This window comes from Heliconius melpomene, chromosome 15 (genome assembly GCF_056956725.1).
Source record: "Heliconius melpomene rosina isolate 202511_hmr_F chromosome 15, ASM5695672v1, whole genome shotgun sequence".
NCBI classification, from domain to species: Eukaryota; Metazoa; Arthropoda; class Insecta; order Lepidoptera; family Nymphalidae; genus Heliconius; species Heliconius melpomene.
In genome coordinates, this window is record NC_140403.1 from 1,637,778 (window position 1) to 1,658,202 (window position 20,425).

At 32.0% G+C, this 20,425-nt stretch overlaps 1 protein-coding gene across 1 annotated transcript; it reads right to left on the bottom strand.

Annotated features, from left to right (window-relative positions):
• Positions 1 to 4,565: 4,565 nt before the first annotated feature.
• On the bottom strand, positions 4,566 to 15,523 carry LOC146531234 (protein cortex). The gene is made up of 9 exons (XM_085198473.1): positions 15,342 to 15,523; positions 13,923 to 14,045; positions 13,027 to 13,213; positions 9,947 to 10,107; positions 7,751 to 7,899; positions 6,735 to 6,945; positions 6,371 to 6,569; positions 5,607 to 5,750; positions 4,566 to 4,840 (listed from the first exon to the last, which is right to left on the bottom strand). Exons 1-9 carry the CDS (start codon positions 15,369 to 15,371, stop codon positions 4,701 to 4,703), a joined length of 1,344 nt encoding a protein of 447 aa, XP_085054599.1. The 5' UTR covers positions 15,372 to 15,523; the 3' UTR covers positions 4,566 to 4,700.
• Between the last annotated feature and the right edge of the window lie 4,902 nt (positions 15,524 to 20,425).

Consider the following 20,425-nt stretch of genomic DNA (forward strand, 5'->3'; position numbering starts at 1 on the left):
TGGGCGGAGAGAAGGCACCGGAGAGTCCATAATAGATAATACTATAGATCTTTATCAAATCAGCAATGTATATTGAATAATTTGTAGCTGATAGCTAGAATAATGAAATGTGGTAGTGGTTTTTATGATACGTAAAAGTGCCTGGCTATGACACCATTGGTTCTGCTCAGCGTACTGGAACTGACGCGAGTCAGAGATGACCCCGCCTCTTGGTATGGCGGCTTGTGATGTTGTGTAATGCTAATAATTATATTTTATTTTAATTATATTTCTGAGGAAATGTGGCGCGTCCGGAAAATTTCCTAATGTCAACTCTTCAATCTAAACTTCTCGTTCTCAAGTCTGAAATCTGCCCCCATTCATAGATATACAATTTAGGAATATTACAAAGTAAAAGATAATTTCACTTTAATATTCATTTGTTTTAATTTCCCATAATGACGTGTTCGCAATTATAATTGCGGCACTTAAAACCACGCTGTCTTAACTGCTGTTATAGATGGTATTGTTCCATTACAATGAAAATAGAAGGCAGGAAAACGCTCTTTGTATTACTTACATTAGTTTAATATATTTTATTCTCGCGATGAGATATTTAAGAGGGTTTGTTTTGTTATCTTCCAACAGAGAACCATATTTTATTAATAAAATCATAAGTTATTTTCCTATTGTAAGTAGTTGGTTTTTTTTATTTTTGAAAAAAAAGTAGGTTATTTTTGGTGTAATGTAAGTTGTATTTCGACACTATAAAGGGAATCAAAATTAATAGGGTTAACCTCTAGATTTATGAAATTTGGCAGCCAGCATCTACAGGTAGTACTTGTTCAGGAAAAAATCTGAAACTATACTGTAATGATTGTGATTAAATCGTAAAAAAAATAATAGCCTTAAATAGCAAAAAAAAACGCGTATTTCGATATTTTTTTTCGATATTTATTTATTCTTAAGTATTTGATATTGCTTAGATCTTTTTTTGCTTATATTTTTTATTTAAGAAAAAAGGAAAGGAAAGTCTTTTTTTTAGTGATAAATAAGTCCATACTAAACCAGATATTTATATGTAGATTCATTCCTGTACTAAGCATCAACGTTCTCTTATTCTAGTAATAACTGAGTATTTCCCTATTTAAATGCCAACGATATCCACAATCTGGCCGGCGCGGCGGCTGCGCTTGCTTAAAATTTTATTGTTATAACAGGCAGAGCGCATCGCGAGCACCGTTTACATCTTTATTGCGTTAACACTATAGCTTTCGTTGTTTCCTATGTTTAATATTTGTTTGTTATGTACATAATTTTATATTATATATAAATATTAAAACGGAAATATTTATTTAAATTTATATTTTCATTTCTTCGCTCTGGTGTCGAGACAAAGCTGGGTGTTGAGTTCCACCACTCAACACGTCATGCAAAATTCGGCAGAAAGTTGGAAACGGGTTCCTAACTTAACTCCTGGTTCCGTCTGCCAACCCTGCTCTGTGCGGGATACAGCGTGAAGCTGAAAAAAAAATTAAAGACATTTTTTCGAATCTCCATCGAATCCACATCTCCACACGATATAGAGAGTTTTTTTTTGTTTTGGTTTATTTTGTAAAATATTGTTTTTTTTAATTAGCCAACAGAAGGAAATCTTTCTAATAAGATATTTGCTATGAGTAGATTAACGCCGAAGTCTTGATAGCCTTGCGTTGGTATAACTCAGAGCTTTTTCAAAGAAAAATCTACAGCATGTCCTTGTCCTGTCCTTCATCTTTAAGTCGGGTAATACATCTGATCCTTACAATTTTCTACCTGTATTTCCATCCGACCATCATATTGTTTAGTAAAACTTTTGGAAAAATAATATTTACAATATTAATACATATATGTATATCTCGTACAATAGGCGACCTTGTCGCTGAAATAGCGATTTCGTCGAGGCAACCTTAAGGAGTTGTAAGTTGCCAAATAAATAAATAGTGAATATGGTGTGAACAATACTAAATATATAAATAGGAAACAAACATACACACAGGTAAATACATACATACATACATACATATACACTTTATAAATTACTTAAATATATGCATATTTAATAGACACGGCTAAAGAAGTTTAAAGTGTAAGAAAGTGTTTTTTAAACGTTTTTCAAAGTAAGGAACGTTTTTAAATTCCTAACATTCAAGGGCAAACCGTTCCATAACCAAGACGCAGTAACTGTAAATGAGGCACAAAAAAAATTATGAGGAATGTTGTAGTATTATTAATATCAGACTGTTGTACGTCGCAGCAGTGGCGTAGCTAGGGGGGTGCGAGCGGTGCGGTCGCACCGGGCATCAAAAGGAAAGGAGCATCAAAGTCGAATTTTTTTTTTAAAGGTAGCCAATGTCACATTTTAGTATCTGACATTTGATCTACGTGAGAGTAGAAGACACTTTTTTTTTTGACCTTAGACCATTTTAAAGGGCAGCAAGTACCCTAGCTACGCCACTGGGTCGCAGATGTCGAGGATAAGTTCTGTGACTTTTTCATGGCATTTGACATTCAACATTGGTCATGCAGATAATATCTTCTGAACAAGAGATCAGAACATGGTGCACAGAGTTGACGTAAACAGCACAGGGTCCTACAGGGGAACCCCGGAGAATAGTCTCCAGGATCCTTTTATGCATATGAATGATGTACCATATCTAGTTACAAAGAACCATGAGATAGTATTGATTGCCGATGTTACTTCATTGATTTTCAAAATGAAAAGTATAACAAATGCTCTCTCCAAAACAGTACATTGGCTTTAGCACTAGCTAATATCTTACTAATGAACAGTCAAAAAACTAAATGTATGTATAATTTTCAAAAATCTAAACACGAAAATTGTTAAAACAAAAAAAAAAATGTTAAGAGAAATATTAATAATTTTAAGAAAATCGACTCCAATGGTACTGAACCGATTTACTTAAAACTTTCACCAATTGCGTAAAAGTTTTTTTATTTTTTTTTTCTTTATATTTTGGGGTTCAATAAAAAAAAGTTACATTATTATAAGATTATACGTACCTATAGATATAGAACGTGCAAAGCCTCGGTCGAAACACTAGTTTATTATAAAAATTTCTTTTTATAATCCATGAAAAATGTAAACCGAGCAATTTATTTTTAATTTACAGAGTCAATTAAAAAGTACCTATCTAAGTGTGTAATTGCATATTGCGCAATAATCTATATAATACAAAGCACGAGTAGTTAGATTACTTTATAAAGTGTTGCTTGTAATGGTGATAAGGAAATAATTACTAGTTTTAAAGGTTAAAAGAAAATTATATAAATAAATTATATTTTTAAAATAGCACTAGCAACACTATAGAATTATCCTAATTTCTTTGCAACAATCCTTTTAATTCGTCACCACAAAAACAAATTAATTAATTGTAACTTTAAAGATATCTATGTATAAACTGAGGCCAGTTGTGACGCAGGTGAGCAGGTGAGGAAATGAAATATTTAATATTTTCATTTTTTCACTCTCTCAAGACGAAAAAAAATAACAGAATTATATAACAAAATATATGTAAACGAAGTATTCATTTCTGAGAATAAAATCGCCATAAATTGAAATTGAATAATGTCAATTTTAATAAGGTATAAGGTGATTTTTTTCACTAAGCCTTGTCGCGCAAAAAAGCGCTGGCCATGGACAGCTCGTGTTCAATTTATGACACAACAGCGGTTTTTTCATTGAAATGTTCTGATTTGTGTTGTAACCAAAGTACTAGTTGTCAAAAGCGAGTACCTATCAAATTTGAACGGAAGCTTCATCGACCTTTACTTTTATGGTTCTAAATTGTTGACTTCTCCTCTAAAGGAGGCGTGGTTTCAAATTATCTGAGATATTAAATCGTTCAATTAAAATTTGATTTACAAATGCATTATTAAATGAATGCAGGCCGTTGTAGGTATTTTCAGTATACTACGCAATATAAACAAAAATAACAACATAGTAATGAAACTATGACAATTAATTATTTATATTTAAGGAATGAAAGTAGACATTTTAAAATAATGTTTGTAGATCACTCAGCCCTATACATAATCGCAGACATAGCCGCGGGCTACAACAAGCATCTATTGGATGCATGAATAGTACAATAAGCGAATAAATTAGCGAACAGTATTGCGATGTCCGCACCTGACGATTCAATGAAGTTAATCTTGTAAAGTCGGTCAGGATCTTGAAAACAATGTACCTATATACAACGTGAGTTATACTCGTAAATGAAAACATTATCAAGATTTTGATTAAAATCTGAAAATACTGTAGTGGATGAAACTAGAGAGACAAGAGATGAAGCAAAAGTAAATAAGAATTTTTTTATTTAAAAGTGATGTTAAACAGAAAAATAATGTTTTATTGATTGATTTATTGAGTATTGACTGACATTTAGTGGTCTGTCAGTCTGATAAGACAGAAGTCATAAATTAATTTTCCATACAGAGATAATAAAGATATTTAATAAGCTTAATTATTATAATCGTATTTAAGTTGCATAGTTTTTATTTTTAATGTAATGAAACATCGAGAATTATTTAAAATAATTTTAATTTACATGCACATCTGGCCATAAAAATAATAAATTACAATACTATAAGTTCATTTACACTTTTACAAAACTATTTTAATAAATTGAAGTGCAGCCAGTGACTTCCTTAAATTGACATTACCTAAGGGAGTACCCTAGCATTGCGTTGTCCAAGTACTCGGGCAATGCAGAGAAAGATCTGCGTTTGGTCTTTTTCATCTTATTATCTTCTGGAAGGAAGTTCCAGATTATCAAATCTTCATCAGTTGTTGCTGTTGCTGAAATGTATGTAGATATCGACATTAGCTTAAATTGGAAGACCATACGTACCTATATATGATTAGATAATTAATCCTACACAATATGTAGGATTTAATGTGCACGTCATTAAAATGACCCAATTTGAAGAAGACTTTTGAAGAAGAAAATTTCTTAAACTTTATATTAGGTCTTTACATATGAAACTGGAGTTTGGTTTGGCAGGGGCAAAAAATCGAATATTTTTTAACATATTATATTTATTTAATCAAGGTATGAACTATTGTTATCTATGCATTTTTGCCATCTCATTGGTAGTTTATTGATCCATTTACTAAAAAAAATATTAGGATGGGAATCAATAAAATCTCTGAAGGCATTTGGGCTGCCCCATTGGAGTTGATTTTTTTACTACGCAAGAAGATATCTAAATATCGGCTAGGTCCAGGTCATTCCAAGTACATCTCTTCTAATTAAGCTTTCTAATATAGCCTTGTATGATGTGCAGTGTGTGGCCTAGCATTGTACTGAAATAGCAGTGGCGTAGAACGATAGACCAGCCTCGGTCGTTTAGCATGTGGCTGGAATTAAAATGAAAGCGAAAAAGAAAGGCGACGAGTAAATCCTAAATGGACAAAAGATGTGGATCACCAATGGCGGGGTTGCATTGCTAATATATGTATGTTTTGTTACTGTTTCAATAATAAATAGATTTAAATGCATTTTTGTATATTATTTGAAATGGCTATTCTATAATTGAATATATCAGTATTTCCTATTTCTCACCAAGTTTAGTGCCATCTGGACTGAAGATCATAGTCCGTACTCTGTCCAGTCCGCTGCGACCTTCTCCCCACTGATCCACCATATTGTCAGGATCACTCAGCACGACTAGCTGAGAGCACGTCCTAGGATGAAGGGTTGCGCTGTCTGTATAAACAATAAGTTATAACTATGTACATTTACTCACAAGGAATATTTTTTTTTTATATTTTAGCTAAACTATGCGTATTATTAGAATGCAGTGTTGCTTTTAATTAGAGCATCATTTAGTATATAATTGTGAATGTTAGTATTATTTTAATGTAAAAATGTATGTAATGTTAGTGACATAAATAAATAAAATAAATAGTACAGAGCCCATCTCATCTCCACCCCAGTAGAGCAGTGGCACCAGCGTGCGATTGTAAACATTGGAGGGAGACGGAAATATTTAATACGTTAATTTCCTCGCTCTCATATCGAGGTAAGTGCGGCGTTGAGTTTTGCCTCTCAACGGAAACCGAGTGTCTTAGCATTAGGTTCCCAGGTTCCCTTTGCATACTCTGCAAAGTGCGGTATAAAAAGGTGCCGTTGTAAATTGTAAATTCTATATTGTAAAAGACAAACTGTTGACCACCTTACTTAGACAGAAATAGTCAAATCAGTTCTCAAATCAACATAACGCTGCCACCGGCTCATATCAGTAAGAACAATACCTTGGGGGTGCAAGAACCTTTTGAATTTTAGTTGTGTTGTAACTTAATTTTATATGAAATTATTTTCCTTACCAGAATGCCACATGCTAAGAACCAGCTCGCCAGTCCTATGGCTGAAGAGCATGGCGTCCAGGCGATACCCTTTCGGACCAATGCTAGAATCCCGGACTTCACGTGTTGGTGCATTCCACAACGCGATACGTGCTTGTAAGTCATGGGTGACCGCTCCAACACCAAGAAGTGCGCTTCTCCACGGATGCCAACATATTGCCTGTATATGGTTTATATTTATTAATGGAAAAATGAGTGACTCTTCACTAAATTCTCTCTAAGAATGGAATATAGGAAAAAGTTACTTTTTTCCCATTTTAGCACGCATATTAAAGTAAAGTATAATCCAATTTTCACAAAAAAACTTATTTAAATAAAACTATACCCTGATTGACCACTCCGAATCAATGCTTGAGTACATTTCCAAAGATGGCCAAGAAAGTAATAGTACTAAAGCCTTGTTCATAGCTGTCACTGCCAAGTATCTAGCATTGGGCGATACTCGGACCAGCAGTATCGCTTCTCTCACTAAATGACGCCAGCTTATCAGTTTTGCAGCACGAGTGAATGCAGTTACAGCGCCTCCCGTGCAACCTCTGTAAAAAAATGATAAATAGACGGACGTGGTCCCAGGTTCCCTTTGTCTACCATGTAATGTGTAAGATTACAGCGTGAAGCGTGAATTCTAGAGGTATTGGAGAAATTAAAATATTAATATTATATTACAATACCTCAGCAATGTATAGAATACCTAAAACTTAGAGGTTATTTTTGTCATGAAATATTGTTTATTTTATACTTTGCCTAGGTATTATATAAAATACCGAAAGTGCAGCCGGCACGTGTAGCAAGGAATGTGTGCGTGTAGCCACGCCACAGCAATGCTGTAGCTCGAATAAAGGAATATAGACCAAGATCTATTTTTATACACAGTAAATACTTTATACAATTCCTAGGATTTTTATTGATTACCTAGGTAAAGCATATAATGGACAATAATATTTCATACATTGCCTGAACGTCCTACGTATTCTATACATTTGTTAGGTATTGTATAGAATACCGAAATTATACAGATTGCTGCTAACATGTGTGTTTTATCCCACGTATGACGTTCATACATAAAGGAAACTGGTTTCACATACTTCCTCAATTTCACAAGTTCCGTTTGAAACATTCCGTGGTAAGTGGCGATACCTACTCAACTTTGTGTATTATGTTATATATAGCGCCCCGGTCGCGGCTTCGCCCGCCTAAACTACTGAATATATTAAATGTTTTAATATATTTGCAAATATATAAAACACAATTTTCGGATTGTTCATAAATTTACGGTGACATATATAATAGATAATATACAATCAATTTAAATATTAAGGTAAAGATAAAAATATATATTACGCAGCAAATGAATTTCCCGTAGGGCTCCAGTCAACTGCGGTAATAGAACAGTTCATGTTGTCTATTTCCAGGCATTTACATGTGTTGCTCATTATTTTCTTACTCTTGGAATTATTATGGATTTCCAATGTCTTCATATATGTTCCGAGCTGAAAAAAATATTAAGAAGAGAAAAGAGAAATATTAACGATTACATTTATAGGTGAGGTGAGACCAGTAGACTGGTAAAGAAGAGCAGAGCGCGTGACTGTAAACGCGACAGGCTGTGGGGTCGATTTCTATATTTCGAATATATTAAAATACTTATTTCTAATTTGACAAGCAATTTATTCTGCCATGTTAATAACAACCGTCGACGCTACGCGACCGTTACCGCGACATTTTGAAAATAAATATAATAGTCTCTCTTAACATTTTATCTAGATTGAAATTATAGCTTACTGTTTAACATTCTACTAAATAATAAAGGAGATGTCACTGATTCCAAATGACCTAGCCTTCAGGCGGCACAGTATGAGTATGACCGACGCGAACGGGCAGATGACGTTGACGGTTTTATAAACTTCACACATTTTCGTACTATTGTTATTTTTGTAATTATTTCCTGTTTATAATTAATTTAAACTACACTTTCGTTCTCTTTTTCTTTTCTTGGTGTAGTGTAAAGTTTGGTCCTGGGATTTTATTTGATATTGCTCGCAAAAATTATCCTATTTAATATAGAAAAATGTTTAGTTATTTCATAGAGTCGATATCTACGACTACTATTTTTTCTAATATTAAGAATATCCTTTAATTACTTTTACTTCTTTTGTTGGTTCATTTCAACAACTCAGATATTTTTTTTAATAATATGTCTCTACTTATTATTCTTTTTGATTATATTTTCTTACTAATTCTGTTGAAAACTGAAAATGATTTCATAAATATCCATACCTATATTATAAATTCGAAAGTAACTCTGTCTGTCTGTCTGTCTGTCTGTCTTTTACGCAATCAGGGCCAAACCGCTAATTTAATTGTGATAAAATACTCATATACTATATAGAGATACTTGCGGGTCTCGGGATGAACATAGGATACTTTTTTTTTCTCATATTTGTAATATTTTCGTTATATACCAATATATGAAAATAATTAATTTGACAAGGAATTTATTCCGCCATGTTAATAACAATCGTCGCTACGCGTTGCTAAGCAACGGCTTGCAAAGTTTGCTGTTTTAAGAAAACGTCACCCAAAGTGAGTTTGCTTAATGCATACATGGCGCGCGCCGATATAGATTTGTATACATTAACAAAAATTAGATGATTTCTATAATTTGATATTCATCCTTATGAAAATAAATATAATAGTCACTTTTAGCATTTCATCTAGATGGAAATTATAGTTTACTGTATAACATTCTAATAAATAATTAAGATGTCACTGATTCCAAATGACCTAGCCCTCGGGCGGCATAGTATGAGTATGACCGACGCAAACGGGCAGATGACTTCGATGATTTTGTAAATTTTTATAGATTTTCGAATTACTATTATTTTTTATGTAATTATTTGCTGCTTATAATTAATTTATCTCAGTTCGGTTATCTATACCGATGTTATACACTTAAAATATCGTAATTTTAATCATTTGAGATTTTATTTAATATTGTTCGCAAAAATTAATAATTATTTAATATAGAAATATGTTTAGTACGCGCGCACAGCAAACTTTAGGTTTTTTTTTCTAATATTAAGAATTTCCTTTAGTTACTTTTACTTCTTTTGTTTGTTCATTTCGGTTACTCAGATATTTTTTCTAATAATAAATCTCCACTTATTATTATTTTTTAAGTTATTTTAATGATTTAGGCTTATATTTTCGCGGGCGTAGCCGCGTCCGGGCCCACTAGTATTTAATAAATATTCTTATATTTCAAGCAGGCCTAGCCGCGTCCGGGTCCGTTAGTTATGAATAATATCTTGGGAAATTTTATCGCTCACGAAATATTTCTTGGGAAATTTTAGTCGCACTAACGTTGTAAATATTTTTGTTTGCCAGAGATTTTTTTAATCTTTTGTATTAACAAATAACTATAATATTGATTACAAACTATATAGAATTTAGTTCCACAGATTAACATATATGACTAAGTAAGTATTACAATATGCGGGAGTTACCTAAAGAAAAAAAAACACTAAAGTAACTTACGGCTAAAAGTTCTCCTCTGGGGTCAAACTTGCAGCATTGAATCTCATACTCAGCGAATCCGTGGCTTATGAGGCTCTGGCTCCTCCAACTCCATTTATGGTAGCTGCTCCCAAGTGCCGCCACCAACATGTTGTCGTTGCTCCAGTCTAATAATTCTGGATCTATTATAATTTACAAGAAAATATTATTTTTTGTTTTTTAATAATAAAGATTTTATAGAAATTATATAAAAAGGAAGATAAGTTAAAGGAAGAAGAAAAAAAAATGATTATGGAAGTTTTTGGTTGAACTTAAAGTTGAATTCACCTTTTTATATTTCATATTTATATCCGTAATCCTAATAACATATTAAAATAAATTAAATATTTCTATGATATACTAAAACAAGACAGTATGTTGTTTGTCACAAGAATTTTTTTTGCCTTGTGACATCCTAGCGACTTCCTGTGAACAGTTGTAATAGTTTTTAAATACCAAAAAAAAACTTTAGCGACACCGTTAATGGGTTTTAATCGTCAACGACAATGAAACTTTCAAAGGTTAATTGACAGTAACTCCATTTCTTTTTTCTTTTGCAGTAGCGGTTGGATACATATGTAGCCTTAAATGGAATTTGTCAAACCTATTATACAATTATTTACGCAAGTGGTTATCGGGAACGTCGGAATGAAAGTCACCCCGTTTTTTTATTCAAGTGTCCCTCCAGTACGTGAGGTAAACTTTTAATAGCTGCAAATATCAAATTTTCTAAAGCAATTACCCGATGGCGAGGAAGCGGTCTCATATAAGGAGTTGCAGAAGAATGTGTCCAACTGCAGTATCTAAATGTATAATAAATTGCTCATCGCTGTCTGTTGAGTGAGATATATGAGAAAACGGAGTAGAACCCTAAAATAATAATTTTTAAAATTTTTGTCTGTTTATCAGTTTGTCTGTAAGCGTGTGCGTTTGTGCACGCTAATTTAAGAAATGGCTTAACCTATTTAAATGCAGTTTTCACTATAGTATTTTAACAAAGTTCCTATAACATTTAGTCGTAGTATTTATATCGGTTCATAAATAAAATGAGTTATGTCAATATAAAGTATTCCATGCGACAATATTGCTACAAAGTAAATGTTTTGTTAGATTTATTAAAACTTTAATTTTCAATGTACGGATGTTGTCTTAAATTGATAATGTTATTAGATCACAAAAATAGCTCAGATGAGATAATAAATAATTTTATAGGACGAGCCGCGAGCGGGCCGCTAGCTTATTAATAAATTTTAACCCCGTACGGACTCGCGCGTTAGAATACATATAAATATAATGCGTGACAAATATTTTCTTTTTTAAGCTTTCCGTTGTATACCGAATATAGCAGGGTAAGCAGAGGGTATCTAAAATATACAGTATTAAATAGCCTTTTTTTCCAGAATTCAATAGGATGCCAATAGTACAAAATATACCAATTTTGTCCGAAAAAAAATTTATCACAAATTTATCTAGAAAATTAATTATTTTTAAACTGGATGGTCTCTAATTAAAAAATCCTTCAATGAAGAATACCTTCAGGTACATACAATATAATAGTCTCATAGACAAATGGTATTTTTGCTCTTATGGAATTAAAAATAATAATAAAAATACATTATATCAAATTTTATTATTTATTTATAATTGGTTATATATATGTTTTTGCTTGTGCTATTTTTATATAATTGTGTGTTTTACCTATTTGTATGTGTTTGTAAGTTTAGTTTTACAATAGATTATCTATATATATAAAATCGAAAGGTCACTCACTCATCACGAAATCTCAGAAACTACATGTGCTAATGTGCTAATCTCAAATTTTGCGTAGGAGTTACTTATAGGACGTAGGTGCTCGCTAAGACGGGAATTTGCAATATTCGACTTCTAAGGGGTTGTTTTTGGGGTTGAAAGTTTGTATGAAACTTCGTTACTACAAATGCTAGAAGTCTCAAATTTTGCATGGACGTCACTTATAGGACGTAGGCACTCATAGAGACAGAAATTAATAATAAAATAGATCACGCAGGCGAAGCCGCAAGCGGGCCGCTAGTTATCTATATATACAGTGAAGTGAGGAGATTTTAAAGGTTTAGCAATATTAACTATTTTAAGTTATTCATATATTTTGAATTTGTTATTTAAACTGTAAATTTGAATAGTTTTGGGTTAGGTTCCCACTCGGGGGCATGAAATATTTAATATTTTAATTACCTCGTTCTGTTCACGAGACAAAGCGCGGCGTTGAGTTCCGCCACTTACACACAATGCCTCACGAATTCGGCGGAAAACCTACTAAAGCTAAAAAAAATTGGGCGGCACAGCGTAACTAAAATTCATTCCATAATAAATAAAGACATTAGTACATATAAATACACACTTGTAGATGATAAAAATAATTTAAAAGTCAAGACAGTTGCCGTCACTACGTCGGATATCAGATAAAAGCTTGTTTAAAAAAAAATGTTACTCCTTAAACATTACTAATATGGATGACAACTACCAGTTGTCTATGCGCGAGTATCACACTATATATGGACACAAATATAATTACGAATCTAAATATGTATGGTTCAATTTATTACTTAATTATTACAGCTCCATTATAATTATGCCAATATGTTTAACTTTAATAAAATATAACATTTATTGAAGCATACTTGCATAATGTATTAAATTTTGAACGTATCGAGATTCGAACTCACACCTTTTGGGAACTGTCGAAGCGAGCTGATCACTAAGTCATGTATTTTTTTCAGAAGCCGTCGTGGCACAAGGCCAAAAGCGCGTGGTTGTAACGCGACGGTTGTGGGTTCGATTTCTACTCGCGGTAATGAGTGGTTTTTATTTAATATTTTAATTTCTACGCTCAGGGGGTGCGTAGAAATTAAAAGCGTGGGTACCTGTTTCGCCACTTAATACGCAGTGCCACGAAAATTTATCGGAAAGTGGATAAAGGAGTGTCATAACACTAGGCTCCCTCTGCCTACCTTGCTAAACGCGGGATGCAGCGTGAAGCTAAAAGCGATAACACATGAAAACACGTGAAAACAACTAAAGCTTACAAATTGCGTAGCTGTATGTAGGCAGGTCCAGAATGCTGTCTGCTGAGGAAAGGTAGGTTTTTTTTCTCGGAATACATGGCCACAGTTGATTCATACGTTTGATGGATTTGTTTTTATCTGGTGACTCCAGATCGAAGGCTTTGTCTAAATATTTTATGTAATTTTTCTTTTTTACGTTTCCTTCAGACTGAAAAAATATGATTAAATTATGAATATTTCTATTTAGTTTTTATGTTTCGATTAACATAAAAAAATATATGCTCTTTTCGACAGACCTATCTTAATTCCACTATAAAAGGTTGATTATTTTGTTCTTGTCGTTATTATTTTCAAAAGAAGTACGGAACGGGTTTTCTGTTTAAACAAAAAGAAAACTTGTTCCGTTCGTCTCTTGGAAACCGTCCAAGCGCTCTGACCACTAAGCCATACGTTCTTACTAAGCTATTACAATCACCAGAGTTAAGAAATGGAAATATAAATTTAAGTAAATATTTCATCTCCTCGAGTGGGGATCGAACCCACAACCAATCGATTTTGCAGTCACACCTTGTGCCTCTGCGCCACGACTGGTCTGAACCGATTTTGATGATCGTTTTGTTATTTGAAAGCGTGTTTTCCGTGTGGCTCCATTTTAATTTGGTCGATTTCTCAAGTCTAAAATTTGCATTAGGTATGTGCGAGACAAATGAACAAATAATTCAATATCACGAGAAACAATTTTGATGATTCTTTTTTTATTACAAACGATACAAGGGTACTTCAAGGGTTCTAACATTGGGATCCGGTTGAAATCGGTTTATTTTTGTTAAAAAATATAATTATAGCATATACATTTGAGATATTATTATATTACGTTAAATATCAGAAATCATTTTGGTAGTTCTATAATTCCTTACCCATCTATCATTATTAACAGGGTGTACATCAAAGGCCGCATGCCAAGAGCGACGTCGGCGCGTTTCGCTGAAAGAATCTCGGGTCGCTACGAACCTATCTAGGCGATAACGTTGCGGGTTATTCTGAAAAAAAAAATATACATAAAGAAACACACATATTATATATACCGCGGCGTTAAATTCCGCCACTTAAAACGCACCTCCTCCAGAATTCGACGAAAAGTGGGAAACGGAGGTCCGTTTGCGAGTTCCATTTCGTTCCTACGTAAGGTAATCTTACCTTAAAACTGAGGAACCTAGGAACCTTGTATTAAGACACTCTGTTCCTACTATATTATCTATTTTTATATAATTATCTATTTAAATAGGAACAACAATTTTCACTCCGATAACACACTTCCTTTTCCTACTTTCCGCCGAATAATTAAAGTTGAAGTTTAATTAATAAGTTTTTAGTGTAATATAAATATTAATCTATATATATAAAATCGAAAGGTCACTCACTCATCACGAAATCTCAGAAACTACAAGTGTTAGGAATCTCAAATTTTGCATAGGAGTTATTTATAGGGCGTAGGTGCTCGCTAAGACGGGAGTTTGCAATATTCGATTTCTAAGGGGTTGTTTTTGGGGTCGAAAGTTTGTATGAAACTTCGTTACTACAAATGCTAGGATTCTCAAATTTTGCATAGACGTCACTAACACGTAGTCATGGAGACAGAAATTAATAATAACATAGTTCACGCGGGTGTAACCGCGAGGGGGCCGCTAGTATAATATACAATACAAATAAGCCTTAGCAGCCTTACTAGGTTATGTTTATATTGGCCGGAACTATCTAAATATGGCTAAACGAATTTATGATGGAATGTATTTGGTGGTGTAGTGAAATAATATAAAAATAAAATAATAAAAAATAAAGAAATATTATTGAAATATTATAATAATTAAATTAAAATAATATAAAAATAAAATAATAAAAAATAAAAAAATATTATTGAAATATTATAATAATGAAATTAAAATAATATAAAAATAAAATAATAATAAATAAAGAAATATTATAATAATATTCAAGTGGAAGCGAGACAGCTCACATATTTATGTTACTGTCATTTATAATAAATACATTAATGTATCTAATATTAAAGTTAATTACTTTTCTCAATCGTATACTAAAAAAGCTATTCCACATGTATTTCATATCAACAAATAACAAGAAAAATAAATAATAATATTAAAATAATAAAATATACATTACTTTACTTACCCTAAAATAAATATAAAAAATATATATTAAGAATAATATAATGGAACTAACCTAAGAATAGTTGTAATTTACTTTATAGTTGCATTTAGCAAGAAATAAAAGGATTTTTATTTTATTATTGAAGTTAGATATCTAATATCTTTACTTACAGTTTTTCTATCAAACGTCCTTCTGTCCATATTTTACTAAACACACTTAACATTTATACGTAAAATATAATTTTTAGATAAAATGTTATAACGGTAACGGTAAAAGAATGGATGTGAATCGATAGTATAAATCAAACTGAGATTTGCTTCCTAGTTGCTACCACTTCTTTAATTTTTTATTGTCCTACCCTGCTTTGTTAGAAATAAACAATATCTATTTTATAAGTAAATAATATGTTTTAATAAGCATAGTAACTTCTTTTATCCTACTTAGGCAGAGGAAACAGTGTTAAAAGCTGTCTTGTAACCAGAGTGAAAATTATTTATTCCCTCGAGTGAAAATAGAACCCACAATGTTTTTATTGTGCTTACATTCTTGCAATATGTCTTCGTATAAGAAGATTTCTAGAAAGTGAATTATTCAATTTCAATGAATATTGATATTTACTGTATCGTCACGCAACTATGTATACAGACCCACTTTATATATAATGAAAAGTAAACCTTATATTCTATGCAATATAGACGACTAAATTCATAGTTGATTATAACTCACTAAGTCCTCCTTTCTAACTACGGTTAACTAAGCATAGTCTTTATGCTGTGTTAATAAAATTCATATTAAGGTGCGTAAAATTTAAAATAAGCGAGTGGCAAGTGTTTTTCCCCACCTTTGAGTTTTGGACGGTACCGCCTCTAGTATGGCGTTCTATTACGATGCAACAATAGTGTATTGTAATTAATTTTTTAAATAGAATTAAACGATAATGTGAGAGTCGGTATTTCACAGTTTACATTGTTTTAATTATTTGCTATTGAAAAAGTTCAATGGACGTAGGTTTGGAATTGGCTTTGGGTTTAATATTTCAATTTGTAAAGAAATCGTTTATTTACATTCATGTGCAATAATTTTTTAATCTCGGGTTATCCTGCCTTTTATTGACACTTAACAATCATTGGGACAGCTACATTCAATGTAAAAATCAATTATAAAATATCTGTTTGTGCCAAAATAATTTGAAAAAATATCCATATGTATATATGTGACCTTTTACTATTATCTTCTTTTAAAGAAGCATACAAATTCCATAAACAATATTCCTTTTACAGATGTCGTTTAAAGTGCCAACAACTGGCCTAAAGTGCCAATAATTGGATGTTTTTTCCTATGTGGATATAAAAAAATCCTTTTATATGTGGATATAAAAAAATGACATGTGCGTCTCGGGACGTCCGACAGAAATGTTTACTTAAATTAATCTAAGTTAAACTATTTTATATTGAAATTGTTTAACTTGAGAAAAGTTTAGGTTATTACTTAAATATTATGTATATTAATATGATAATGTAAGAAAACGTTATTTATTAATAAAAGATTTTATTGATAAATTATTATTTATTATTATAGTTATAATTATATTTTATTTTTACTATTATAGTTATAATTTTTGAATATGTACATTACAATTTTGTGTACAAAAGTAACAATTGGCATTTAGTTTATTTTATATACTCACTGTCAAAAGTATATATCTATTGCACACTAAACAATGAAAAATGTGAAGAGAGATGAGAGAAGCGTGTGTCTGAAATACGGTGAGCGCTGTGGGAGAGAGTGGAGGAGGAGCTGGCCTGCCGCTGCGGCCTGCTGCGTGACAGAAATGGAAGCCAGACAGTTTGGCGCTTAACGAAGCGTCCCACCTTCCCATACAAAGTTATCACTTCAAAAATGTACTTTTAATTCTAAATAACTTTACCAAAATCTCCCCCTAACTCAGCAACTGACAAACAACGCATACATTTACTAACTATATCTTTAATATTTTACCGCATTTTCTGCTTACAAGATTTTATGCTATCCGTTTAAATAATGATTTGTCGTTGAAGCGCATCGAGTTCGATACGCTTCGATCAATCACAATGAAAACTGATACGCATGAATATTTAAATACAAAGAAGTTTTTAAAAAGAAAATATTATTTACACGTCACTTGGCCACTGTAAATATTAAATATATTTATAGAATGAATTAATACATGTACTCGTATATATTGAGGCCGTCGCTTCACAGGAGCACAAAGGTATGACTGTAACGGGACGGTTGTGGGTTTGATAAGCACTCGGGAAAATTAATTATTATTTATTAATAATCTCATTGCTCTGCTCTGGCACCGAGGCAAAAGCCCGGCGTTGAGTTCCGTCACTCAACACGCAATGCCTCGAAATAAATCGATGAAAAATGGGGAACAGAGTGTCTTAACACTAGGTTTCTGTTTTCTACCCTGCTACATTCGCGATTATATATATATATATGTAGGAGATTGCTCTCAAATGACTCTTATTGGACCTGTGGGCTCCATTGTGGGTCAATGCAAGCAGGAATAACGCAGCAGATTCGTGACACTCGTCACTAGTCCTTCCTTTCTCCAAAACATCAGAAGACTGAATCATTTCACAATCGTCAAAACATCAGAACACTAAATCATTCTACGATCGTCAACTTCCTCCTTATTTTAAAATCGAACTTCACCCTCACACGTCACGACTCTACTCAAGGCATAAGCCTCCGCGTTATTGGTCAAATTACCTCACTGGTCTAATAAAAGTCATATAGGAGTCTAACAAACGTAAGTCAGCCAATCGTAATTCTACAATAATCAACAATTAGTGTCTTTTCGATCATTTCCTCCAAAGCTATACAAATGTGTTGACACATTGTCTTTTTACATGAAAACAGCCAATCATATTATAAACAGTTGCTACAGATAATAATATTAAAGCTAATCATTAAACATCTAAGATAATATAATATCTGTTCTAATCTCTTCCTTCTGCATATATATATATTATTAAAGTTTCTCGTTGTATCTCACATAGTGTCAAGTCCGTCCTCCGAGTTCCAAAGCTTGCCAAGCCTACAAAATTCCATCCTTTACAAACGCTTGGATGTCATTTACACACTTGCGAGTGTTCCGGGCAGGCAAGCATGGCGGACGTGAATTATGTCTGTAACAAGTGCGTTATATTTTTTAATTATAAAAAAATAATCAAGGAAGCGAAAAGTTTGGCAGAGAGTCAATCAATGTCAGTTTAATATTAGTAGAAAAAGACATGGAAGAAGTAATACTGTGTTTAATATATTATGAAATTAATTTAATCTTAATATTGTAATAAATTATTATATACTAGTGGCCCGTGCAGTTTGGCCTGTGTCTTTTTTATTTAATTGTGTTTTTTAAGAAAAATGATTGATTATTTTCGTATTTCGTTTGTAAAAATGATCGTATGTTAATTTTGTTAAAAGAAAAAATTTTTTTGCTAATATAGACTTAACCGTTTTTAATTTGTTTATTCGTTTTCCATTTACCTCCATATAGTGCAATTGCTACTCAAATTATAACAATTGTTGTTATAAAAATATAAGATTCACATCTGACGCGCCAAAATGGATGCATCTGCACCGGATCACTAGATATAGTATCTTATCTTAAATACATAATTTAATAAATATTAAACATAACTTATAGTAACAAAATAAAATTAACTTTTATACACCCGTAGTGCTAGAAAACATGTTGACGTTTATCATATTAATTGTACACGTTGTAGACATAATTTGCATAATGATGACCATAAATTAAAATATCACCATTTCAATCATTAACTTTTAAAATAGAAAAAAATACGTTAATAGAACCATTTTATGAACACATAGCTAATAGTAAGGTAATAAAGATTTAACTCAGAATTGCTTTTTAAGCAAACTGGTAGGTTTGAAGTCGATGCCAAATTCTAAGCAAAATAAAATGTAATATTATAAAGATTTTTTTATAATTTTTTTCAGTCCGCTCGACGGCCGCACGCCGAGTTTCTAGTACCGCAGGGGGCGTCCTTACAGTCGTGGACTTCCTCACAAGCAGCCACGTAGTGCTTGCATTTCTTCAGGGTCAGAGTCTCTTCCCAAAAGAGAAAAAAAATGTCCTGGCATATAAAAGCAGTTTTTAATATTATTTTGCTTGTCTACCATTTATTTATTTTTAGTTCTTTCTCGCGTGATCTAGAGCTAGCTCTAGAGGTAGCGCAGGTCTTACGGGTCATTTTATACTTTTTATTTCTATTCTCCTTTTTTAATATAATGTACCTAGTTTAGCCTATAGCCAAATGAAAAAAAAATCCAACTAGTATTTAAGTTAAGATTGAGATTAGTGCTTTCAACAAAATCTTCAAATCTAAAATTTTATTTTATTAGTGTTAAAATAACCTCGAAAATATAAAATATGGCGTTGAGGTCCTTCACTCAACTCGCAATATCTCGAAAAATTGGGCGGTGCGTTCCTTCCGCTTATTGCGCTTTAGGTAGGATGAAGTGAGATTCTATAAAAAAGAAAAAACATAAAAAATTGAGGATCTATTAACATTTACATAAGTGAATAAAATTTTAATAAATTTTTCATATTTATTTACACCAGAAATCGTTATCTTTAGCAAACTTAGAATATAGTATTTTATCTCCCACGTTATTAACATAGCCGTTACTCGGGACAAGCTTGTTTATGGGGTGTTGACGTTAACGCATTATCTTTGAATGGACTGTATATTCTGGAAATATCTTAAATTCAATAACAATATGAAACTATAGTAATAATAATCTATAAATAATAATATATAGTGATTTTGCGAAAAAATCATAAAATAAACATTTTATTTTATGATTTTTGAGATTAATGAGATGATTATTGAGATTAATGCTGACGAGTACATTTTTCTTTGTGTAAATAAAAATATTAACTTTTGCTTGTTCTCTACTAAAAAAAATATTAACTTTTCTTTCCTTCCAAAATGGAGACATTGTTTGTCGAGTGGAGGTATTCTCCAATTTTGCACACATTTTGTTTACGGGAAAATAAAAAAAAAATATTCTCCCTGAGTAGATCAAATTCACAATCATAATTTACAGCCATAATTTACATCATCGTTTAAGTTCGTACTCTTTCCCTCTGTACCATAACAATAACATAAAACAATAAAATTTAATTTAAAATATAAATTAACAAAAAAAATATAAAAAAAAATAAGACGAAATA